We start from the raw sequence: 26,383 nt of genomic DNA, 5'->3' as shown, positions 1-26,383 counted from the left end.
GAGTTAACGGAGGAGAGTTTATTTTGGCTTGGAATTCAGGGAAATGCAGTCCATAATGATGGGGAAGGAATGGTGACATGGATGGCTCAGTCCTGGGCACCTACCAGGAAATAGAGGAATGCCAAGGTTTGCCTGGCTGTTAGTTTTTTGGGTTTGTTTTTGTTTTTGTTTTTGTTTTTTTTGGGGGGGGGGTTTATTTTTATTTTTTCTTTTTTAACTCAGTCTTAGACCTCAGCTGATAGGATGGTACCACCCATAGTCCAGCTGGGTCTTCCCTCATTGGTTAAGCTTCTATAGAAATGCCCTTACAGACACACCCAGAGAGGTGCTTTCTTGGTGCCCTAGGTGTTTCTTAATCCAATCAAGATGATGAAACTGACCACCATGATGGGAGACAGCATCAGTGGGAACTGAGGTTGGGGAAATAAAGGGCAGGGGTGATCACGATTATTTCGGTTATCCCAGGCATCAAGGGTGGTGAGAGAGAGCTTTCCTTGGCATTCTTTCTTTTTCTCCTGCTTCCCGAGTATTCTTCCTAACTCTAGGCCCAGGGAGGGGACCCCTGGATGGAACATAAGGTGAAGGTGAGGGGAGGTGGTACCCTCTGGATGCAAGTCCTGAGTCAGGCTGAATGGTGTTCACCCCCCCCCCCAGGTCCTTCATTTCTTCGTGGGCCTTGGTGCTCTACTGAGCCCCCTGATCGCCGATCCCTTCCTGTCAGAGGCCAACTGCTTTCCTGCTAATAACACAGCCAATGCCACCCCCAGAAGCCATGTATCCCGGGTCCCAAGCCAACATCCCACAGCAGCCCAGCCTTGGATAAACCAGACGATCCCCAGGCCGCCACCCAAGGATGTGATCGAGAACCACGTGTCCTATGCCTTCTGGATCATGGCTCTCATCAATGTGAGTCTCATTGGTTGCAGGTGGGGCAGGGAGCTGGGGAAGGGGTAGTTCGTGCCACACAGTTCTTCTCAATAGCACAGAATCTTTAGACCCAAGGAATATGCCAGGGTCCACTGTGTGCAGGCAGGAGGGAGAAATGGCCCGTAGGGATCATCTCAAAAGTCTCTCACCATGACTCTGTGTTGGCACTTCTCAAGAAACAAAGGCGGTAGCCATATTTACACAGTGAAAACCAGAGTCAGCTTCCAAGTTCTCTGAGGCCTTGTGGAAAAACAGACCCTTTCCTCCATGGCCAAGAAGCCAAGGCAGGTAGCGGCTTCTTCTCTGGTATCCTTCATTGCTGATGGGGATGAGTGGGCTCAAGAGTGAACCCTGCTCCTTGGGTTCCTGCTTCCTTGGAAGGATAAGCCTGTCAGCTCTGGTAGAAAGGGCAGAGAGACTGTCCTAGTTTGGGGCTGTAACTATGATAAAACACTCACTCAAAACAACTTGGGGGAGAAAAGGTTTATTCCAGCTTGCACTTTAGAATCCATCACTGAGGGAAGCCAGGGCAGGAACCAAGGCCAGGAGCCATCACTAACCACCTCGATCCCTGTGGCTTATCTAGCTTGCTTTCTTAAATAGCCCGGACTACCTGTTCTACCTGTGGTCTACATCCACTACTTGTGGGTGACACTACTCACACTAACCATCAATCCAGAAAGTGCCCTACAGACACGCCCTCAGGCCAGTCTCACGGGGGCATTATGTTAGTTTGGGTTCTCTGTTTCCAGGTGACACCAGTTTGTGTCAAGTCAACAAGAAGCTAAACAGCACAGAGACCACTGGCTCTGACCAATTTAGACCCTCAGGCCCCCCTTGTCAGCATTGACTCTAGCTTCTACCTAGAAACCTCCAGGGCCTCTGTAACTCAAGAGAATCCCATGTTAACCTAGGTGAAGCAGAGGGGAGTCTGGGTACCCCCTAGCCACCAGGTTTGGAAGTAAAAGCTCAGACCATCTGAACCTCCTCTTGGCTTTGGCCCATCAGGGGCTGGAAGTGAGGATATTGCAGGTGGCTAGCAGCCTAGCTATGGGACAGAGGGGCTGTGTAGAGCTTGTTACTTTGGCCCAGGGCCTCTCTGCAATAGGCCTACCTAGTCCTCTAGAGGCAGTTGGCTACTGTGGTGTCTCAAAATGATACATACAGTACTGAAAGGACCCTAAGCCCCCTCTGTAGTTGTCCCGGGCATGCTGAGGGTTGCACACCTCCCTAAGGTCCTGATAGGGATGGAGAGAGAGGCCAAGTCTCATCATAGGCCCTCTACCTCCAGCCCCACAGCCCTGCCTGTTCCTAAATATATTCCCTTTCCCTGGGCTGGGAAAACAGTGGGACCCTCAGCAAGATTTTGCTTTCTTTTTCCTCTGGCCCTTTCATGGCGGTGATCACCATTTTGGATCGAGGCAGCTTTGAACCTGTGTCCTCTGTGGAGTTCTTGCTAAGGGAAGCTGAACAGCTTTAATGCTAGGGCTCCACATGCAGGAAGCCCTGCACAGGCCCAGGGGCTGTTCTCCCCACGAAGGTACAGACTGCTTGCTATGAGGGACTTGCCCTATTTGTTTGTGCCCGAACATAAGTAGCCCATTGAAGGAACACAGCAGTGAGTGTACTCACTTCCTCATGGTCACACACATACAAACCTACCTGCCACTGGCTGGCTTTCAGAGTGACACAGGTGTCCCTGAATGGGATTCCTATAAAAGCTGGGTGCTCCTGCCAGCATGCCAGCCCACCTGTTGTGAAGCCTTTCCCTTCACCCGCCTCCCTGAAAAGGGCCAGACCTCCAGTCTAGCTTCTTCCCCTTCGCCTTCCCTCAGGCTTTCTGTAGCTGAAGCCTCTATGTGTACTTACTTCCCGTTCCCCCAGTTACTAGAGGAAGGGCTGAGTCTTCGCCAACAACTTAGACTCCCCCAGTAAAGAGACACAGGTCTCTTGCCATACAGGAGTCCATGTGTGGCATTACAGCTACCACGGGCCCTTTGAATTTGTCTCAGTGGCTGTAAACTGTGAGATGGGGCCACACTGTGTTCCTCAGGCTGATCTTATGCTTTTGTCTTTTGAGTAGCTGAGACTCCAGGTATGTGGCACTGTACCTAACCGTGACCTTGACTGGCTTTCCATGTGGGAAGGGCGCTCTCCTATGCTCACCACAGAGAGATGTCAGTGTGGGGTTGGTTGACTTTCTGCTATCAGGCTGGGGGGAGCACTTTTCTTAGGGGTTCCCAGGGGTTCCCTAAGAGCAGTGCACTGCCAGGTTAGGTATCTGCTTGGCTTCCATTCCTGCCTGGCCCATTTATGGCTACACTTGAGTACTTCCGGAACTTTCTGGTGGCTCACTGGTCTTCTGCTCCTTCTTAAGCAAAGGAGGCAGGTTACAAGCAGGAAGGACAGCAGTTCGACTTGATAAGGAGCTTCCTGGCAGTGGAGGTGGTGAGACCTGGGCAGGGATACCCGAGGGAGGCAGTGGCTGCTTCTCCAGGCAACCTCCGAAGTGGGAGGAGTCTCCTATTGGTCTAGGGAGTACTGTTGGGACTGACTGACTCAGTGTGGAGAGCCGGGAGCTGGGCAGGGGGAGGGGAATAGGTACTAACCAGTGCCTGTGTTTTCTAGCTTAGTCCTCGATCTCCTAACGGAGCTCAGTCAGTACCCTCCAAGGATGTGTCATTACTTCAGCAGCTCAGAGGTAGGAACATGCAGGCCAGAACAGACGTCAGTGCTACCTGTGTGGTGAGGACCCTGCGTTCTCCTGAGTGCCTGGTTCACCTCCCAGGTCTCTTCCCTTTCCAACAGTGTGATGCTGCCTAAAAACATGGGGCCCCATTTGCCCTATCTGGAAAATGCGATTAAAATCTTTTCAGTCCCTTTCTCCCCACCCCTTGGTAGTATTGGAGACATGATTCAGGGCCCTGTACTTGGTAGGTGATATCCACTGAGCCACACCTCTTGCCTCCTGATTGTATTTTCAAAAATTGTATGAGATGTCTGAGTGTTTTGTTTGCATATCAATGTACCCTGTGTATGTGTGGTGACCATGTAGGCTGGAAAAGGGTGTTGGATCCTCCAGAACTAGAATTACAGACAGTTGTGAAGCACCATGTGGGTACTGGAAACTAAATCCAGATCCTCTGCAATGGTAGCAAGTGCCCTTAACTGCTGAGCCATTTTTCTTTCTTTCTTTTAAGATTATTTTGTGTATGAGTACACTGTAGCTCTTCAGACACACCAGAAGAGGGCATCGGATTTCATTCCAGGTGGTTGTGAGCCACCATGTGGTTGCTGGGATTTGAACTCAGGACCTCTGGAAGAGCAGTCAGTGCTCTTAACCCCTGAACCGTCTCTCCAGCCACTGTGCCATCTTTCCAGACTCCCCCTACCCCCATAACATTATATAGAGCTGTGACAGACAAAAACAAGAGGCACTGTGTTACAGCAGTGTTGAGAACAAGAATGTGAGCAGCCAGTCACCTAGTACCTGGCCCGAGCAGCAGAAGACAGTGCAGCTTTGGAAGGCTTCCCTATCTCTTGTGGGGGAATGGGTGTAGCGGGGACCAGCAGTGTCAAAGGCTCTTCGGAACTATGAGCCTGCAGCATGGGACACGTACTAGGCCAGGCCCTCCTGACCCTCTACTGCCCTCAGCTCCCAGTGCCTCTGGCTGTTCTGTTCCTGCTGTCCAAAGAGAGGCTGCTGACCTGCGCCCAGAGGAAGCCGCTGCTCCTGTCTGCAGACGAGCTTGCCCTGGAGACCCGGCCTGTGGAAAAGGAAGATACCTCCTCACTTGCCCCCAAGTTTCAGCCACACCCAGGTGCGTGTCCTTGTAATCCGGTCTGGCTGCCTTAGTGACCCCCACACCCAGAGGACGACCCTAGATCCCAGGGCTTGTGTTCGGAAGCAATCTTTGGTCCTGGCAGTCTCTGAGGTAAGTGACGGAACAGACTAAAAGAATGAAAAAAGCCGGAAGCCTCCATTCTATCCACTCTTTCCTGGGTTACCTTTAAGGGGGAGGGGGTGTCACTTGATCTCTGTGATCTTTGGTTCTGCCTGGAGTGGGCAAAGAACAGTGGCTGCTCCTCACAGGCGCCTGAGAGCTAGAGGAGGTGAAGGTAGTATGCAGCCCCTGCCTGCCAGGCCTGTCCTGACTGGGTGAGCAGAAGGCATGGAGCAGAAGTTGATTCGGCCCTGCCCTTCTGTGCCTCCTTCAGGGCAGGAGGACCTGTTCAGCTGCTGCCAGAGGAAGAACTTCCGGGGAGCCCCATGCTCCTTCTTCGCCATCCATATCACAGCCGCTCTGGTCCTGTTCATGACAGACGGGATGATGGTGAGCCTTCCTCCGAAGGCATGCTCTACGGAGAGGCCTCTACCCTGTCACCCAAGTCTGAAATGGCAAGGAGAGAGAAAGCACGTGGAAGTCCTTAGGACCTCCTGCAGTGCAATGAACCAGTGTCCTGCCCGTCTCCCACGGGGCTCACAGCCCTAGGACACGGGACTCATCTGTTCTTACCATTGGTTTTATTTTGTTAATTCTGGAAAGGGGTCTGTCTGTTGTCTTATTCCTGAATCTGTACCAACCAAGTCTTTTCAGTTATGGTTGCTTTGCTCTGTTTGGCTTTAAACTCTTCATCCTTCTACCAAATGCACCATATCCCGCTGTGACCCACATCTTTGAAAGCTCCCAGCCCTGTTGCCCTGTGAGAGACCACACTATATGAACTCTGGGGCACTCAGCTTCTTGGCATGGGGAAACAATGGGGCTTCGAAAGCTAATGTCATAAACAAGCCACACTCCAGGCCAGGTGTCCTTTCAATGGGTGACCTTTGTTACTCTATTTAGTGTCCTTTGCCAAAGTCTTCTAACTTAGGGGCAGTCTTTGCATGGCCAAGTGGCTGGCCACTGAAAGAGGGACACTCCTAAGAGAAGGCCACACCCCAGCTCACAACAGACCTGGTTCACCTGCTCCCCTCAAGGGTGAATATGGACCTTTCTCCTCTCTTTCCTTCATCTGTGAAATAAGAGGTTATTCCCCATTCCTTCTAGCCATGCCTGTCTGCACAGGCCCTGTGGGGATCCCCATGGGGACCAGTGACATCCCAGCTGCCACTGTGGCACCCATTCTGTCCTCAGCTTGGGAGTGAATGTACCATATGATCTTAGCTCCTGGGGCATCTGGGTCTGAGTCACTAGTGAGAGGAGCAGTTGGCCTCTGCAGCCCTCCGCACTCCTGTCCCAGAGGGGTTAGAGTTCTGAGTGAGGCTTGCTCTCTCCACTCTCCACAGGGGGCTTATTCGGCCTTTGTGTACAGCTATGCTGTGGAGAAGCCGCTGTCTATTGGACACAAATCAGCTGGTTACCTCCCTAGCCTCTTCTGGGGTTTCATCACTCTTGGCCGCTTCATCTCCATCCCAGTCTCCTCAAGAATGAGGCCAGCCACCATGGTGTTCATCAATGTGGTAAGTGGACAAGTGACCTCCTTTCCCTTCTTAGAAACACATTTGGGCCTTACCACTGCCCAAGACATTTGTTCAGGACCGTATTCTGCCAGAAAAGTAAGGAGGCAGAAACGGAGCGGTGAGATACTGGCAAAGGAAAGATGGAGATTGAGGACAAGGATCTGCTGGCGTAACTTGGAAAGGTCCCTTCCCTGTCTGGGCCTTTGATTTTACATCCTCCAAAAGCATGACCAGAAAGGACCATGGGTGATTACTATGGAGCAGAAAACAGACCCCAGCTGACGTATCGAGGATTAGGAGGGATGTAGGTCTCAGCCTTGGTCCTCCTGTGTGTCTCAAAGCACCCAGCTGTTTGGAGCCTTGTGGCCAGGGGAGCAAGGTTCTGGAGTCAGCGCACTTGGCCTGACTGGAGATTTGCCTTTGGCAGCTCTCCAGGAGATTCTTAGATGGCCAGACTAGCGTGTAGCCAGGCAAAGGAACTGGCTTGGCTGGGAGTCGGGTCTGGGTCAAGTATGGATTAAGATCTGTATCCTGATGTTTGTCCATGTCACTGTGACAAAGGACTCCAGATTACAGAATCCCTTCGGTACATCTAAATCGACCTCCCCCCAAGGCTTGGATCACTTCTGTGACATACCTGTCGCTGTATGTTTAAATACCTCCAGGGATTGAGAACTCACTATGTTTCTAGGAAACTCATGGTAAGAGAGCACTTCCCAAGCTGAAGAGATGGCCCAATGGTTAGGATCACTGGCTGCACTTCCAGAGGACCTGGGTTCAATTGCTAGCCTCCATATGGTGGCTAACAACTGTCTGTAAATCCAATTCTAGGGTACCGGACACCCTCTTCTATCCTCCTCAGGCACTGTATGCATGTGGTGCACATATATGCAGGCAAAACACCCATTCACATAAAGGGAAGAGAAGAAGGAAGAAAAGGAGAAAAAAGGAGAGGGAGACTTCTCAGCCAGGTGTAAAGGCAGTGTTCCCCCACAATCCTAGCACTTGGGATGGGGGATGGAGAGACAGGATGATTGAGTTCAAGGTCAGCCTGGGCTACATAGAAAGAATTTGTCTCTAAATAAGTAAACAGTAAATAAATAAAATGTTTCTGGCTTTAGTCAGGGAGATGGTGCAGAATGGTTGAGGGGGGGAGGGGTTTGGATGAGGGCGGAGCTAAGCAGAAAGACTCCCTGATGTGTCATGGGTAGTGTGGACAGGATCTTTCTGAGCGGAGGAAGAAAGGACCATATCCATCCGTACAATGACATGCTTAAGGTAATTATAAAGAGAAAAGGGTTGTTCTGGCTCTCCCTTTGGGGTGTTCTAGTCTATGATCTAGTTATGGAGTCCTGGGCAGCAAAGACTGGAGTAGGGCTGGGCATGCCATTGATGTCATAAGCCAGGAAAGAGGACAGAGGGGAAGCAGCACACTCCCTTCAACAACATGCCTCCAGTGACCTAAGGGTTTCTCTCAGAGCCCTCCCCCTGATAGTTTAAAGCAGCCATGACAGTACCCAGAAGACCAAGCCTTCATCTGCAGGTCTTCAGCAATCCAAACGACAACAGAGAAGCACTGTCCCCTTAGAGCTGAGGATGTCATTTGCTCACATGCAAGCACACAAGGATGCGCTTGGTGCTAGTCAAAGGCTTTCACAGCTTCACAAGTTCTGAGTGCCACCGGGCCACCATTGGGTCAGGATGGTTTTCAGCATCTCTTGTCACTGCTAAAGGATGTGCTACACCATCAAACTCTATACTGAGCCCTGGGGCCAAGTTCTGAACACAACTGGTGGACAGCAGAGAAGGAAGGACTAGGATGTACAGCGAGTTGCTGGGCAGAGAAAGGCAGATAGAGAAAACTCCAAGTTCAGATCACACTGTCAGTGGTCCAAGGGACACTTCATCTGTGGAACAGCTTCATACGCCTGTCTGGACTTCTGGAGGACAGTAAGCATCCTTAGCATGGAGACATTTGAATCTTCTTTTTAAATTATTTATTTTATGTATATGAGTACACTGTAGCTGTCTTCAGACACACCAGAAGAGGGCATGAGATCCCATTACAGATGGTTGTGAGCCTCCATGTGGTTTATAGGAATTGAACTCAGGACCTCTGGAAGGGCAATCAGTGCTCTTAACCACTGAGCCATCTCTCCAGTCCAAGTCATTTGAATCTTGTGGCTGTAGCAAACGAGGTGTAGACAGAGACCCCAGGATAGAATCTTGGCCATGCTTGGGAACTGAGCAAAGAGGAAGAAAGAATAATTAGAGATGTGAGATCATCTTTGCCAAATAAAAAAATATGTCGTATTTGGAACCATAGGTATACCTGTGATTTCTGCTCTTTTACTTTATTATTATTATTATTATTGTTATTATTATTATTATTATTATTATTATTATTATTATTATTATTGTGTGTGTGAGTGTATGAGAAAGAGAGATGTCGGGGTGCACGTGGACCATGGTATATGTGTGGAGGCCAGAGAACAGTGTGGAAGGTTTGGTTATCTCTTTCCACTTTTATGTGGGTTCCAGGGTGTCCTGTATGGGTGCTTTGCCTGCATGTCTGTCTGTGCGCCTCTTACATGCCTGGTACCCACAGAGACCAGAAGAGGGCATCAAACCTCCTGATACTGGAGTTATAGAGGACGGTGGGCCATCATGTAGGTACTGGGACTCAAACCCATGTCCTCTGAAAGAGCAGCCAGTGCTCTTTAATTGTGAGTTATCTCTCCAGCCCCTACCTTTCTGGTTTTGTTTGAAATACAATCTTACTATATAGCTCAGGCTTCTATTAATATCCCTCCTGCCTCAGACACTTAAGCCCAGGATTACAGATGTGCACAGACATAGCCCACTGCTTTATATTTTTACCACATGAAAGAAGTCCTTCAAGTTGCCTCTCTATGGAGAAGGGGTGAGTTCGTCTTCAGCCACTATTTCTTGATGACCTTCTCTAGGGCAGGAAGGGTGAGTCTGGGGGTAATTCTAGGATGCATTTCTCCTGAGAGATCTTGAGGCAGAGCTAATGGGGTTCTTGTGCTGGGGTCACTAGCCTCCCTCTTCCAGTGTGGGCAATATCCTCCAAGGTCTGCTGTGACTCTAAGGTCCCTTCCTTTCAGCCTGCCCAGTCCTTGTGGGTTCTGGACTAGTGATTTTTAGGTCTATTTACATATTTTCCTAGAAACAGATATGCAGATATTTACCTGGAATGTTATCTATCTTGTAGCTCTAAGGATCAAACCCAGGGCCTTGGGTACCCAGTGTAAGTATTCTAACTCTGATCTACATGCACAGCACAAACCCAGGAACATTTTCTCTACTAAGCTAGGACTTGGTATAAAACATGAGGGGTGTTTTGTTTGTTTGTTTTGTTTTTTAACTTACATTTTGAACGTATCCCCTTTCCCGGATTCCCCTCAATATCTCCTATCCTATCACCCCTCCCCCTTCTTCTATGATGGTGTTCACCCACCCACCCCCTCCTCCCTCCCCACCCTGACATTCCCCTGCACTGCAGCATCAAGCCTTGGCAACACCAAGGGCTTCTCCCATTGATGCCCAACATCATCCTCTGCTACATGTGCAGAGGAGCCATGGGTCTGTCCATGTGTACTCTTTGGATAGTGGTTAAATGCCTGGGAGCTCTGGTTGGTTGGTATTGTTGTTCTTATGGGGTTGCAAACCCCTTCAACTCCTTCATTTTTTTCTCTAATTCCTCCATTAAGGACCCCATTCTCAGTCCAGTCTGTGAGCATCCGCCTCTGTATTTGTTATGCTCTGGCAGAGCCTCTCAGAGACAGCTATATCAGGCTCCTGTCAGCATGCACTTCTTGGTTCCTCAATATCGTTTGGGTTTGGTGGCTGAGTATGGGCTAGATACCCAGTTGGGGCCATCTTTGGATGGCCTTTGCTTCAGTCTCTGCTCCAAGACTTGTCTCCATATTTCCTCCTGAGAATATTTTTGTTCCCCCTTCTAAGAAGAACTGAAACATTCACATTTTGATCGTTTTTCTTCTTGAACTTCATGTGATCTGTGAATTGTATCTTGGGTATTCCAGGCTTTTGGGATAATATCCACTTACCAGTGAGTGGATACCGTGGGTGCATTTTTGCAATTGGGTTACCTCACTCAGGATGATATTTTCTACATCAATCTATTTGCCTAAGAATTTCAAGAACTCACTGTTTTTAAGAGCTGAGTAGTACTCCATTGTGTAAATGTACCACATTTTCTGTATCCATTCCTCTGTTTGAAGGACATTTGGGTTCTTTCCAGCTCTTGGCTATTCTAGAAAAGACTGTTATGAACATAATGGACCATGTGCCCTTGTTGTATGTTGGAGCATCTTTTGAGTATGTGCCCAGGAGTGGTATAGCCGGGTCCTCAGGTAATACTATGTCCAATTTTCTGAGGAACTACCAGACTGATTTCCAGAGTGGTTGTACCAGCTTACAACCCTACCAACAGTGGAGGAGTGTTGCTCTTTCTCCACATTCTTGCCAGTGTCTGCTGTCACCTGAGTTTTTGATCTTAGTCATTCTGACTGTTTCGAGGTGAAATCTCAGGGTTGTTTTGATTTGCTTTTCTCTGATGACTAAGAATGATGAACATTTCTTTAGGTGCTTCTCAGCCATTTGATATTCCTCAGTTAAGAATTCTTTGTTTAGCTCTGTACCCCATTTTTAATAGGGTTATTTGATTCTCTGGAGTCTAAATATTTGAGTTTTTGTATATATTGGATATTTTTGTATATATTGGATGTAGGATTGGTAAAGATCTTTTCCCAATCTGTTGGTTGCCATTTTGTCCTAATGACAGTGTCCTTTGCCTTACAGAAGCTTTGCAATTTTATGAGGTCCCATTTGTCGTTTCTTGATCTTATAGCATAAGCCATTGGTGTTCTGTTCAGGATATTTTCCCAGTGCCAATGTGTTCAAGGCTCTTCCCCACTTTCTCTTCTATCAGTTTGAGTATATCTGGTTTTATGTGGAGATCCTTGACCCATTTGGACTTGAGCTTTGTACAGGGAGATAAGTATGAATCAATTTGCATTCTTCTACATGATGACCACCAGTTTGAATCAGCACCATTTGTTAAAAATGCTATCTTTTTTCCACTTTTGTGACTATTGTGAAGGGTGTCATTTCTCTAATTTCTTTCTCAGCCTGTTTATCCTTTGAGTAGAAGAAAGCTACTGATTTGTTTGAGCTAATTTTATATCCAGCCACTTTGCTGAAGTTGTTTATCAGGTTTAGGAGTTCTCTGGTGGAATTTTTGGGGTCATTTAAGTATACTATCATATCATCTGCAAATAGTGATATTTTTACCTCTTCCTTTCCAATTTGTGTCCCCTTGACCTCCTTTTGTTGTCTAATTATTCTGGCTAGGACTTGAAGTACTATATTGAATAGGTTGGGAGAGAGTGGGCATCCTTGTCTAGTGCCTGATTTTAGTGGAATTGCTTCAAGTCTCTCTCTATTTAGTTTGACACTGGCTTTGCTATATATTGCTTTTACTATGTTTAGGTATGGGCCTTGAATTCCCGATCTTCCAAGACTTTTAACATAAAGGGGTGTTGAATTTTGTCAAATGCTTTCTCAGCATCTAATGAGAAAATCATGTGGGGTTTTTTTTTTTCTTTGAATTTTTTCTATAGTGGATTAAGTTGGTGGATTTCCATATATTGAACCACTCATACATCCCTGAGATAAAGCCTACTTGATCATGATGGATGATCATTTTTATGTGTTCTTGGATTCTGGTTGTGAGAATTTTATTGAGTATTTTTGCATCAATATTCATAAGGGAAATTAGTCTAAAGTTTGTTGGATTTTTGTGTAGTTTAGGTATGAGTGTAATTGTGGTTCCATGTTTCTATTTTGTGGTATTAGGTCTTCTATGAAGGTCTGATAGGATTCTGCACTAAATCCATCTGGTCCTGGGCTTTTCTTGGTTGGGAGACTTTTGATGACTGCTTCTATTTCTTTAGGGGTTATGGGACTGTTTAGAGTCTCTTTTTTTAAGATTTATTTATTTATTTTATGTAAGTATACTGTAGCTGTTTTCAGACACACCAGAAGAGGTCATCAGATCCCATTACAGATGGTTGTGAGCCACCATGTGGTTGCTGGGAGTTGAATTCAGGACCTCTGGAAGAGCAGTCAGTGCTCTTAACCACTGAGCCATCTCTCCAGCCCTGTTTAGAGTCTTTATCTGATCCTGATTTAACTTTGGTACCTGATATCTGTATAGAAAATTGTCCATTTCATCCAGATTTTCCAGTTTTGTTGAGAATAGGCTTTTGTAGTAGGATCTGATGATTCTTTAAATTTCCTCGGTTTCTGTTATGTCTCCCTTTCATTTCTGATTTTTTAATTTGAATACTGTCGCTGTGCCCTCTGGTTAGTCTAGCTAAGGGTTTATCTATCTTGTTGATTTTCTCAAAGAACTCCTGGTTTTGTTGATTCTTTGTATAGGTTTTTGTTTGTTTCTACTTGGTTGATTTCAGCCTGGAGTTTGATTATTTTCTGCCATCTACTCCTCTTGGGTGCATTTGCTTCTTTTTTTAAAAAAAAAATTATTTATTTATTATCTATAGCTGTCTTCAGACACACCAGAAGAAGACATTGGATCTCATTACAGATGGTTGTGAGTCACCATGTGGTTGCTGGGATTTGAACTCAGGACCTGCTGGAAGAGCAGTCAGGGCTCTTAACCACTGAGCCATCTCTCCAGCCCCAATTTGCTTGTTTGTGTTCTAGAGCTTTGAGATGAACTGTCAAGCTGCTAGTGTATGCTCTCTCCAGTTTCTTTTTGGAGGCACTCAGAAAAAGTTTTCCTCTTATCACTGCTTTCATTGTATCCCATAAGTTTGGGTAAGTTGTGCCTTCATTTTCACAAAATTCTAAAAAGTCTTTAATTACTTTCTTATTTCTTCCTTGACCAAGTTATCATTGAGTAGAGCATTTGTTCAGCTTCCATGTGTATGTGGACTTTCTGTCGTTTTTGTTATTATTGAAGATCAGAGGTGCTGAGAAGAAGGTATTTGTTTTTTGGTTTGTTTGTTTGCTTGTTTTAGGATGAAATGATATATATATATATATATATATATATATATATATATATATATATATATATACATACATTTGGTTCATAACTTCTGTTAGTTTCACTGTCTCTTTTTAGTTTCTGTTTCCATGATCTGTCCATTGATAAGAGTGGGGTGTTGAAGTCTTCCACTATTATTGTATGAGGTGCAATGTGTGGTTTGAGCTTCAGTATGGTTTCTTTTATGAATGTAGGTGCCTTTGCATTTGGAGCATAAATATTCAGAATTGAGATTTCACCATTGTGGATTTTTCCTTTAAGGAGTATGAAGTATTCTTCCTTATCTTTTTTGATAAGGACTTAGTTGAAAGTTGATTTTATTCCATACTAGAATATTCCAACAACTTAGTTGAAAGTTGATTTTATTCCATACTAGAATGGCTACTCTAGCTTGTTTCTTGGGAACATTTGCTTGGAAAATTGTTTTCTAGCCTTTTACTCTGAGGTAGTATCTGTCTTTGTCTCTGAAGTATGTTTCTTATATGCAGCAAAATGTTGGGTCCTCCTTACTTAGCCAGTCTGTTAGTCTGTGTCTTTTCATTGGGGAATTGAGTCCATTTATTTTGAGAGATATTAGGGACTAGTGATTGTTGTTTCCTATTATTTTTTCTTGTTAGAGGTGGAATTATGTTTGTGTGGCTGTCTTCTTTTGGGTTAGTTGAAAGAAGATTACTTTTTTTTTTTTTTTTTTTGCTATTTCTAGGGTGTAGGCTTGGTTTGTGGAAAGATATTGTGTAAATTTGGTTTTGTAATAGAATATCTTGGTTTCTCCATCTATGTTAATTGAGAGTTTTGTTGGATATAGTACCCTGGGCTGGCATTTATAGTTTCTTAGGATCTGTATGACATCTGCCTAGAATCTTCTAGCTTTCATAGTCTCTGTTGAGAAATCTGGTGTGATTTTGTTAGGGCTGCCTTTGTATGTTATTTGACCTTTTTCCCTTACTGCTTTTAATATTCTTTCTTTGTTTTGTGCATTTGCTGTTTTGACTATTATGTGACATGAGGAGTTTCTTTTCTGGTCCCATCTATTCAGAGTTCTGTAGGCTTCTTATATGTTTATGGACATATCTTTCTTTAGGTTAGGGAAGTTTTCTGCTATAATTTTGTTGAAGACATTTACTGGCCCTTTAAGTTGGGAATCTTCCCTCTCTTCTATTATCCTCAGCTAGATGTTCTCATTGTGACCTGGATTTCCTGGAGCTTTTTGCATTTTGCATTTTTTTGACTGTTGTGTCAATGTTTTCTATGGTATCTTCTGCCCCTGAGATTTTCTTCTATCTCTTGTGTTCTGTTGGTGATGCTTGCATCTATGATCTCTTTCCCAGGTTTTCTTTCTCCAGGGTTCTCCCTTTGTGATTTCTTTATTGTTTCTATTTCCATTTTTAGAACCTGGATGGCTTTGTTCAATTCCTTCACCTATTTATTCGTTTTCCTGCAATTCTCTGAGGGCTTCTACCTGTTTACCTGTGTTGTCCTGTATTTCTTTAAGGGACTTATTTATGTTATTTATGGCCTTCTTAAAGTCGTCTAACATCATCATGAGTTGTGATTTTAAATCAGAGTCTTGCTTTTCCCATGTGTTGGGGTATCCAGGACTTGCTGTGAAGGGGGAACTGGGTTCTGATGATGCCTCATGGCCTTGGTTTCTTTTGCTTAGGTACTTGGACTTGCCTCTCGCCATCTGCATATCTCTGGCGTTGCTGGTCTTATTGATTATGACAGTGTCTTGACCCTCCTGTAAGCCTGTATGTCAACACTACTGGGGGACCAGTTCTTTCTCAGCAGGGTCTGGGTAGAGATAGCTGTGGCACAGGGTCAGCACCGGGCACAGACAGAAACCAGAAGGATCCTGTCCAGGACTACTCCTGTTTCTGTGTCTTGAGGGCTCTGGGCGGGACTCACAGATCAGAAGCGGTGGTCTTACTTGTGCTCTCAGGTGTTTCAGCACTTCTGGGGGACCAGTTCTCTCCCAGCGGGGTCTGGGTGTAGAGAACTGTAGCACAGGGTCAGCTCTGGGTGCAGGCAGAACATGAGGTTTTTATACAACACAGAGCAGGGGCTGTAGCAAGCTTTGGGTTTGTCTCTCACCCTTTGGGGGGAACCACATGGAAATGCTAGAGTAATATAGCATTTGTTGGAAGCTCAACAGTTTGAAGTCTCTTGTGTCATTTCACCAGCAGCCTTGACATCCCCTTACTAACTGAATGAAAGAAAGGAAAGAACGGAAGGAAGGAAAAAAGAAGGAAGGAAGGAAGGAAAGAAGAGAGGGAGCGAGAGAGAAATAAAGAAAGGCAGGTGGGCATGACTACTCCTAGGTATGGTAGAGGAAAGGTTTATTGTAGGTAAAAGGGAGAACATAGTCAAAGGCAGGGACATCTGGGAGAGTCCAGAGTGAACATGACCCTGAGCCATGTGAAGAGATGGGGGAAAGGAGAGGGGAGAGCCAGACTAAGAGGCCAGGAGAGTAAAGGGTAGACCAAAAAGAGACCATGTAACTAAAATTATATGAATATATAGGACAGCTGGGGGGAAGGGCACCCCAACTCCGGAGCTGGAGAAGTTTAGGGTAGATATGCCAGCCATACTCTATGACAGGCAGGGACTGAGGGATGCTGAGAGAATGTGGTAGTCAGGTCCAATTTAATCTGTTACAAAGACCTCAGCCATTGGTCCCTGCAGGAGACCTCACACTAAGTACTGGAGTAAAGATAAGAATGTAGGGCTCATGGAGACAGCTGTTTTAGGGCTCCACGGCTGGAGACACATACCTAGGACCTGCAGCAGTAACTGCAGACTCCAAGCCTTGTGCGTCTCTGGTCTCTTCCCAGCTGTGGTGTGTGTAGAAATCATTCAACAATTACATACAAACTTTTTTTTTTTAATTCAGAAAAAAAAAAAATCTGCGTGTGGGGTAGAGACCTTGATGAGCCACAGAGATCTGAGAAAGCGACCTGAACTATCCATGCTCCTCCTTCTGGGTGCTCGTTTTGAATTCCCAGGGAGTAGGAACCAATGGCCACCACCCATCTTGCTGGCTCATGGCTTTCTCACTCAACCTTAGAACTCAGGAGGAAGAGACCGGAAGAGTGGGGTGCCAGACCACCCACCTCCACCACTAGGAGAGGGAATGTTGATGACCTAGATTCAGAGAAGACGTTGGGGACCCTCGGTGCTCCTTCGTCAGTGTTTACTGGGTGTTGGGTGGGAGGCCGCCGCCTCACGTTTGTGCAGGCAGGCCAGGGACATTGCAGGTATCAGCGGGACCACATGGTGGCGCATGGGCCACGCTGTTCTGGACATCCCTGTCGTGCCCCTGTCGTGCCCTCTCTGATTGCCTCTGCCTCTGCTGTGACAGGTGGGAGTGGTGGTGACATTCCTCCTGCTGCTTATCTTCTCCTACAACGTCATCTTCCTGTTTGTGGGGACCGCAAGCCTGGGGCTGTTTCTGAGTAGCACCTTCCCTAGTATGCTGGCCTACACCGAGGACATCCTCCAGTATAAAGGTAAGTGGCAAAGGAAATACAGGAGCTCGATTCCTGCTGCTGGTGGACACCTCCTCTCTGGCTCCCGCTTCATGTAATATTCTAGGCCTGGGCTTTCTGTTTACCAGGAAAATAAAACACCTCCTGGCATAGGTGGGAGCAAGCATGTTTGGTCATGGATGTCCTGTGCATGTTTGGTCATGGATGCCTGTGCATGTTTGGTCATGGATGCCTGTGCATGTTTGGTCATGGATGTCCTGTGCATGTTTGGTCATGGATGTCCTATGCATGTTTGGTCATGGATGTCCTGTGCATGTTTGGTCATGGATGTCCTGTGCATGTTTGGTCATGGATGTCCTGTGCATGTTTGGTCATGGATGTCCTGTGCATGGCTTGTGTGTCCTGCATGTGCCCTCATAGGCCTCAGGGAAGCCTGGTGGAGTCTTTATCCATTTCCTTCTTTCTCCTTCATGATGGCACAGTACCATTTATGGATCTACAACAGACATGTTGGCTGTCATGATGTCTGGTCTGTAACTTAGGAGAAAAACAATTCGTGCGGTGAAATGAGTCAAAGTACCAAGCGTCTTTGAGTTTCTGGATCCTCTAAGTGGGTTCAACGGGTGGCTGAGATGTGTCTCAAATCAGGGAAAACTCTTTTGGCTGTGATTCAGGAGCAGCCCTGGCCATGATGGAAGTGAGAGCAGAAACAGCATCAGCCAGTGCCAGCATCCATCCTGAGAACACATCCGTGTGCTGCTGAGAACATGATGAAGAACAGGGGACATGCCAGGAGACACAGTCCCTTCCCCTAGCTCATCCTGGCAGGAGGGAGGCAACTCCCTAGGGGACCAAGTCCTCAGACTCTCAGGATAGTCAATTAAATGAGGAAACAGGGGCCTCATGTCAGGTTTTTTAAAAAAAGATTTACTATTTTATGTATATGGGTACACTGTATCTGTCTTCAGACACACCAGAAAAGGGCATCAGATCCCATTACAGATGGTTGTAAGCTACCATGTGGCTACTGGGATTTGAACTCAGGACCTCTGGAAGAGCAGTCAGTGCTCTTAACCTCTAAGCCATCTTTCCAGGCCCTTCATGTCAGTTTTGAGAGATGAGCTGATGTTCCAGTCTAGCAAGTTCTGCTGGATGACCACTCAGCTCCATCTTCCTGTCACTTCCCACAGTCTGGGCTTAGAGTCAGCCTTTCCCATCATTTCCTTGCTTGGCATATGTAACAGTGCTGGGCTGTCCAATATCCAGCCCCCCCCCCTTGCTTTTGTAGGTCTGGACTTGTCTCATTTCCCTCAGCCTTGTTTTTATCTGAGCCATTGGCTCAGCTTTATGTCCCCCTGTGGTTCCATACTATACCCTGGGCCCAGGCTCCGCTGAGTGAAGAGGTGGCCTGTCTGTATGGTATCTAAGTGCGGGGATGTCACATGCTGTTGCAGAGAGTCCTCTAATGCACAGCTGACTTCTACCCCCGCTAGGGAGCTCCTTCTCTCTAAAGCCTCTCAGAGCTGCAGTCTAGCCATACCAACTACTTGGAGTTCCTTGATGACACACACATTGCTTTGAGCCACCATGCTTTGGCCACAGCCACACTTGGTCTGAACTGACTCCAACTGTTCCACTACCTCCAACCCCCTGCCCTTCCAGGAAGTATCTTTGATCTCCGTGGAAAAGGATGCCTCTCCTTTGTGCTCTACTGACTCAGGCCTGTACCTGCTCTATGACCCATCTCATAGCTTCTGTACCAAGGGTATGTCCTCTCCAACACAGTCCCAGAAAGGGACAAAGAAAGAGTGTAGGCTTTGAAGTCATCATAAACACAAGCATCAGTCCTACCTCCGTATTTGCAGGTCTATGACCTCAAGTGACATCATTTCTTCCTATTGAGCCTGTTTTCTTTCTTTCCTTTTTTAAAAAAAGATTTATTTATATTATGTATATGAGTACACTGTAGCTGTCTTCAGACACACCAGAAGAGGGCATCAGATTCCCATGACAAATGATTGTGAGCCACCATGTGGTTGCTGGGAATTGAATTCAGGACCTCTGAAAGAGCAGTCTTAACTCTTAACCTCTGAACCACCTCTCCAGCCCCAGAGCCTCAGTTTTCTTGTCTGTCACATGGTGGCTCACACCTATAATACCAACATTTGGGAGGCAAAAGCAGGCACATCTCATGAATTCTAGGCCAGCAAGGGCTACGTAGTGAGACCTGATCTCAAAAGAGAAGGAAGAGAAGGAAGAAGTAAGGGAAAGGTGAAGAAGGAGGTGGAGGAAAAGGTAGGGGGTGGGGGGGGAGAGAAAGAAGAGGTGGCAGCAGCTTACTTGTATTGAGCTGGGTTGTACCTCAATGGCAAAGTACTTGCCTTGCACGTGGAAGGCTCTGGTTTTCCTCCCCGGCACCACAGAGACAACCCGAAACCAAATGCTGATCCCATAGGAAGAAAATGTAGAGCTCTCAGTTGATTGGCATCCCTACCTCTAAGTTTATGTATGGCGTTATCCCTGACGCACAGAAGGATCTTGGGGTGTTTGAAAATAATGCACCGAACAGACGGGAGCCCTTGAATTCAGAGATGGGAGTGGGCACTGTTTAATCTAGAAATCTGATCCGATGTGAGCTGCCCTGGACTGAGAAAAGGGTGGGAAAGGGGAGCTGCTAAGGAAGGATGTGTCAGGGCTAGGGACAGTGTCCACGCACAGGCAAAGGACAGGGGTTGGCTTGAGGGAGGCAGAAAGATCTGGAAGGAAACTCAGCCCTCAGTAGATGTGTAAACCTTGACCACAGTACTACAGATAAGCTCTGGTGTGTGCCAGGTAACCATGGCGGGCAGTACCCCTCCTGGAATATTGTCTGGTGGAGAAGGACAGCCAGCTAGTGGGGTCAGACTGTGCAGGGATCAGGGACAGTTAGGGCTAGAGGAGTCGCTGCTGCCATTCCAGGTGTAGGGACTGTGGAAGATGTTCCCAAAGGAAGTCTAAACTCAGACACAACACATACACTGGTGGAAGGAGAATCTTCAGCAGGCAGGTACTGGACCAATCAGAGGCAGGCCATGACACAGGCTGTGATCCAAAAGGTAACCTGGGGACCAGCAGTGGGAGAGATGGACTTGCAAAACACACAATGCATTTAGACTTACACCATCCTGGGTCAGCAGTCCAGAGAAGCCACAAGACATGTGAAGGGGCAAATGGCAAGGGGTGTTACAAATGGCCTTAGATTCCATGTCTGATGCTACGCTTAGGCTCGGAAGGTCTCAGGAGATCTTTCTGGAAAGGCAGGCTGGGGTCAGACTGAGAAGAGTCCTGAATGCCAGGCTATGTAACTCTGAACGATTGAAGGTTTGAGAACAAGAGACACAGAAACAGTAGATTAGAAACAGTCCCAAAGTAGTCACAGGTCAAAGTCCAAGGTGTCTTAGGAACCCATAGTGTCATTCTGCACCCTGCTTCCCCACCAGGGTACCTGGAATGCCACTAGCAAGCTGCCACAAGGAGGCAGAACCAAGTCCGAGAATGGTGGTCCACGGTCTGTGCTTTCCTACAATAGACCAGATGGGGAAACAGCAGAGTCTGGGGTGAATGCTGTGATTCCCAGTCTCCTGTGTACCTGGGTGCCGCTGAGTACAACTGAGGTCAGGAACAGGGGTCCCTGCTCCATGTTTCTCCTCAGGGCATCCACACACCGGGCAGAAAAGGCAGAGCCCCGGACTGGGGGACCTGGTGTGATTCAGAGTGAGAGTTAAGAAGGAGCTGGAAGAGAGAAGGCCTCTCTCTGGAGTTTAGGTGATATTCTTTAAGACGAAGGCCTTCCCCACAGAGATCTTTAATGAAGGATCCTTGCTTGTTCAGACTGCTTTATTTGATGGTGGATGTGAACGCATACACCTTACTCAGGATGAACCAGGGATTAAATGCCTTTTTCGGGAAGGAATGCCCAGGAAGGGAAGCTCTGGGCTTATCTAGATACCTCATTAGCATGGAGAACTCCAGGTGTTTATACTATATGGCCCAGTGCCCAAGGCCCTCAGTGGAGTGTCATGGTTACACGTTCCAGAGCAGGTAGAGGCAGGTAGAGAACAGCTCCACTCCTGCTCAACTCTGAGATTTCCAGGGTTGGAGCTCATTCAACCTTACTAATATTATGCTGTAACAAGGTCACATCTACCCTACATGTAGTGTAGTGGTCATGCCAAATGCTCTGGAGGGCATTGGATCCCATTACAGATGGTTGTAAACCATCATGTGGTTGCTGGGAATTGAACTCCTCCAGAACCTCTGGAAGAGCAGTCAGTACTTCAGTGCTCTTAACCACTGAGCCATCTCTCCAGCCCAGTGCTGTGGATTCTGATAGCTCACTTTTGCATTCTCAGCTTGCTCTCACTCAACTTTCCCTTCTCTTTTCACTAGGTTGTGCGACCACAGTGCTGGTGACTGGGGCAGGAATTGGCGAGATGGTCCTGCAGATGCTGGTTGGCTTGGTAGGTGGGGTCCTTTGGGGGCGGTTGGGGGAGCACTCCTCCAAGGAGGTGAGAAGATACAGCCAGTTCCTTTAAGTCCAAGTTGCCACTTCCTGAGCTCTGCATAGCCTGCAGGAACCCACCAGGCTGGGGCTGTTTCCCTTTCTGAGCCAGCCAGACTCAAAAGCCAGGTCTCTGAATGTAGGATGTGGAGACCTTAATGACCAAATGCATGAATCCAAAGTAAACAAAGCTGTCTGGGCCTGGAGCCAGGGGGCCCCCTTGGGAATGCTGTTGGCCCTCAAAGTCTAGTTGGTATGCCCTGGTGTCAGCAGTGTTCCTTATCCGTCCTGCTCAGATCCATGTCTCCCAGTCTGTAGCAAGGCTACCCAGGACCCCATTCATGTCCAGTGCCCACCCTGACCATTCCCTAGTTCCTTTAACACAACCATGTTATGTTTGTTTCCCAGGAAGCTGAGCATTAAAACCAGCATCACTTTCCCTCACTGCCGTAACACACACAGACACCAACCTTTTTTCACTGCACAGGATCCTGAGACATAAATACACTTAGTGGCTCGCCCTAGGTCAGTTGGCTTTTAGTAACAGCCAGCAATGAAGCAGAGCCTGTGTTGTATACTCTCCCCCACCACATGTGCGTGCGCGAGCGCACGCGCACACACACACACACACACACACACACACACACACAATGCCCTCATAGCCACTGGAGCCTCCTTTCTCTGCCTTTCAACCCGAGGGAAAGGAAGGGTTACATTCTGGATGTCCTCAGCACTGGGACACCATGTCTGGGGTCTGATTTGGTGTACATCTTTCTTTCTTTTCTTTTCTTTCTTTCTTTCTTTCTTTCTCTTTCTTTCTTTCTTTCCTTCCTTCCTTCCTTCCTTCCTTTTCTTTCTTTCTTTCTTTCTTTCTTTCTTTCTTTCTTTCTTTCTCTTTTTTAAAGACAGGGTTTCTCTGTGCAGCCCCCTGGCTGTCCTGTAACCTACTCAGAAATCTGCCAATAAACTGTGTGAGCCACCATACTTGACATGGTGTGATTTCTTAAGTTGGTGGCTTATAAAAGTTCTATTTGCTACTTTGACATATCCTGTATTTTATAATGAAAAGTTAAAAGATGATACACACATCACACACATGCTCACACATGCTTACACACCACACACACACATACACTCACACACGCTTATACAGACACACACACACTCACACACACTCACACACATGTTCATACACACTTATACAGAGAGAGAGACACACACACACACCTTCACCAGAATTCCAGTTAGACTTATGGGTACAGAAAAATCTCATATGTTTGAAATGTCATTGATCATACAGTGTATTCCGGGAAGTTTTAGAACACAGGGATGGAAGGGTATGTGAAGTGTAGACAGGTCCAACCCTGGCTTTACAACAGGATTCATGTCTTCACCAGATTTGTAAGTTTGAGAAGATCTCCCCCACATTACTGCGTCTGGTAGGATAGCCCCAACTTGACTGAGAAGCCAACAAGGGCCCAAGGCAGCCATGTTCCCCATGCACTGTCAGGTGGGATTTTAATGGCTGCTGTGTTCCTCTCTGGCAGATCTTTCAGGCCCAGGGTAGTTACAGTTTCCTGGTCTGTGGTGTGATCTTTGGCTGCCTGGCTTTTATCTTCTACATCTTGCTCCTGTTTTTCCACAGGATACACCCTGAACTCTCATCAGGTAAGAAGAAAATTGGCTTCTGCACAGAAGGGGGAAACAGAGCAGGGAGGGGAAAGAATGTGAATCTAACCATCGGAAGCGTGGTTCTGCTCCAAATGAAATGCAAGGAAGTGTTTATTTTCCTACGGCTTCCCTTTCCCCTCTTCCTGATTTCCCTGTGATTGTCTACCAGAGTCTGAACGCTACAGAGGGTGAATGGCCTGACTCATGGCGTCTCTGTTAGCAGAGGGGCTCAAACAGTGACCCTGTCTTCCTGTAACCCTTTACTCCTAGTGCCAAAATTTTGAGCGCATGAGAGGGTAGCGTCTGCCTCCCTGGCTGGAGCTTGGCCCAGTGGCCTAACTAGCCCCTTTCTTACAGTTTGGGGTTTGATTCTTGTCCAAATTGCTTCTTCAAAAAGGATTTTGTGGGGGTGGGTGTACAAATATCAGGGAAGAGTTCCTTTAGGACAGAGACACTCCCAAGGATAGCTGCCATCCTGGAGCCCCTGGGCTGGGGTAGTACCAACGCTATTTTTGTAACTGTGCAAGTCCCTTGCCTAATGACTACTGCCATGCATGAGGCTGTTCTTAGCAGAAAGTACCCAAGCTGAACCAGTGCTCTCTCCATGAAAACAGAATAACACAGAAAGATTGAAGGACTGCCCACAGCCCTCTCTCTCTCTCTAAGTAACCATGTTCACTTTAAATACTAAGTGCAGAGCCAGACGTGGTGGCACACACCTTTGATCCCAATACTAGGGAGACAAAAGGCAGGTGAATCTCTGTGAGTTCAAGGCCAGTCTGGGTCAGACAGGGTACACAGTCAGACTCTATCTCAACAAAAAAATACAACATAACAAAATAAAAAACTGACTACAGAGGCCAGTGAGAGAGAGAGAGAGAGAGAGAGAGAGAGAGAGAGAGAGAGAGAGAGAAGGAGAAAGGGGGGGCTATACCGCCTCCCAAAACAGTCTCTGAGATGACAGGTGGTAGCTTCTGTCTAGCCAAACCCTCTATAGAGAGCATCGCTTAAGTGTTAACACTTAACAGTGACATACACTGTCAAGATGCTCAGCATGTAAGGGCGATAGATACCAGTGAGACTGAATTCACTCCCTGAGACTCCCATGGTGGAAGGGGAGACATAATAAATATCCCAATAAAAACTGTGCCCTTGAAGAAGATGAAGAGGAGCAGGAGGAGGAAGAGATGACGATGATATCAAATGACTAACAGTTCCTATGTTCCTTTCTTATGAGAGACAAACAGGCTCCCCCACCCGCCCCCCCAGCCCTAGACATTAATCCCAACTGTCTCTATTAGCACTTCACCAACTTGCTCTTGATCTGACTTCCCACAGTGCCGTGTGTGTGTGTGTGTGTGTGTGTGTGTGTGTGTGTGTGTGTGTGTGTGTGCGTGTGTGTGTGTGTCATATGCGCACAGCCACACGGGTGTGCTTGTGAGATTGTGGGTGCACATGTGCCCTAGTGAGCGTCAGAACAGCAGGGCAACATAAAGCCTGCTTGCTCTGGAGAGCAAACTGTTTTGAGGAAGCAGGGGTGGGGAGAGCGCCCACGTTTGCTATCTGTGCTGTCTGTTTTCTTTCCTAGTTCTTACCCAAGACAAAGCCCTTGGTGTGGAGAACTCTGAATGCTACCAGAGGTGAAGAGCTCAGCTTCTGAGCAACAGGGTGACCAGACTGACACAGGAAGCCAGGGTCGCACAGGGGGCTTCTCTTGACACCTTGTTTGTGTCTTCCGTCCTGAGTCTTCCCTGGACAGATCCAGCACCTGCCCGACACTTTATTATCTTCCCCTCTGGTTCAGACTTGTCCCTGACAACCAGATGGGAGGATGAAAGACAGCCCTCACACCTCTCCACACGCCACCCCGCGCATGGGCTAAACTCTGCGTTTGAGATCATGTTTAGTTGAGGTTCGAAAAAACATGCTAAAATCATAAGTCACTAATCATCACTGGGTGTAGATATATTTTAAATTAATCAAAACCCCTCTGGCATGTTAAAAAAGATTTATGTGTTCTTCATCGACCCATGGTTCCAAGTCCCTCACATCTCTCCTGCAGAAATCAGTTTATTTGTGTCCTTAGACAGCAAAGGAAATGTTGAATCTTGCTTTGAAACCCTAGTTCAGTGTTGTACCAAGCTAACTCAGACAAGATCTAGAAAGCTGTTAAATTTTTATTTTGAGAGCTAGTAGCCATGACAAAGATTTAAATTATTATTATTCGAGATGACATTTCTCTGTGTAAGCCCCAACTGTCCTGGAACTCTGTGGACCAGGCTAGCCTCACTTACAGAGATCTGCCTGCCTCTGCCTCCCAAGTGCTGGGATTGAAAGTGTGCACGACCACCCCCAGCTTAAAGAACAACTTGTAACTAAACAAAGGTAATACTCAAAAACATCGCTTTCTAACTTTATATGACCAATGATCCTGAGCCTGAGAAGCTGCTCGGGAGTGTCCATGGCACTAAGGTGGTGGCATTTCTATGACAGAACATTGCTGGGCTCCTCCCCTCAGCTCTCAGTGACAGCCAAGGTCAGCCATGGCACAGAAATAGCAAAATCTGTGCTGCTGGGAACAGACGGGTTCTCCAGCATCTCACTCCTAATGAGCAATGCTAATTGGTTCAGAAAGCACTGGGAGAATGAAATGGACATCCTATTGTTCTTTACTGAGATCCTCAAGGTACAGAAGAATTTTAAAAGATAGCTCATCTGGAATTTTATACCTTTTATAGATGAAAATTTTATACAGTGTCAGGGTCTTTTTTCTTCCATATAAATTTAGGACTACTGAGTAATTCAAGCCATGCGGTAAGAGCTGTCCGTTTGCGGAAATCAGTGTCTGTCAGGAGTGCCCACTTCTATACGGAATGTAGGTTAGTAAGATAGAGTTACAGAAAGCTCACCAGCCTGGACAGGGCTGGGTGCAAGGCTTCTGGGATCACGATATGGCTGTCACAGAGACTTCTGGAAGGGATAGAATGTTCTGTTACAGTCATCGGTTTATCTGTGCATATACATGTGTTCGTGTGACAGTTCAGTGGATCATGGTCCCAAGGGCTGTAGCTCACACACCAGACACCAGCCAAGTAGAGACGGATCAGGTATTAGCTGTCTAGCTTTGACCCCAGAAGCCTGCCTGTCCCCCAAGCAGCTCTGGCCTTGCTTGTTTTTAC

The 26,383-nt window shown here is 46.9% G+C and overlaps 1 protein-coding gene across 1 annotated transcript in view; it reads left to right on the top strand.

The window, feature by feature from the left end:
• Nucleotides 1-24,913, top strand: part of MFSD4A (major facilitator superfamily domain containing 4A) — a gene marked incomplete at its 5' end in the record, with an annotated part of 33,817 nt that extends 8,904 nt beyond the window's left edge. Inside the window, 8 exons of the mRNA XM_080917829.1 lie at nt 655-906; nt 4,583-4,748; nt 5,146-5,261; nt 6,218-6,391; nt 16,867-17,014; nt 21,422-21,492; nt 23,081-23,201; nt 24,793-24,913. Coding sequence (XP_080773955.1) covers nt 655-906; nt 4,583-4,748; nt 5,146-5,261; nt 6,218-6,391; nt 16,867-17,014; nt 21,422-21,492; nt 23,081-23,201; nt 24,793-24,848 — 1,104 coding nt within the window. The 3' untranslated portion in view covers nt 24,849-24,913. The remainder of the gene's footprint in view (nt 1-654; nt 907-4,582; nt 4,749-5,145; nt 5,262-6,217; nt 6,392-16,866; nt 17,015-21,421; nt 21,493-23,080; nt 23,202-24,792) is intronic.
• Nucleotides 24,914-26,383: the final 1,470 nt, after the last annotated feature.

This window comes from Micromys minutus (genome assembly GCF_963924665.1).
Source record: "Micromys minutus genome assembly, chromosome: 6".
Taxonomy (NCBI): Eukaryota; Metazoa; Chordata; class Mammalia; order Rodentia; family Muridae; genus Micromys; species Micromys minutus.
The sequence above is the reverse complement of the archived record's forward strand: the minus strand, read 5'-3'. Positions and strand labels throughout refer to the sequence as shown.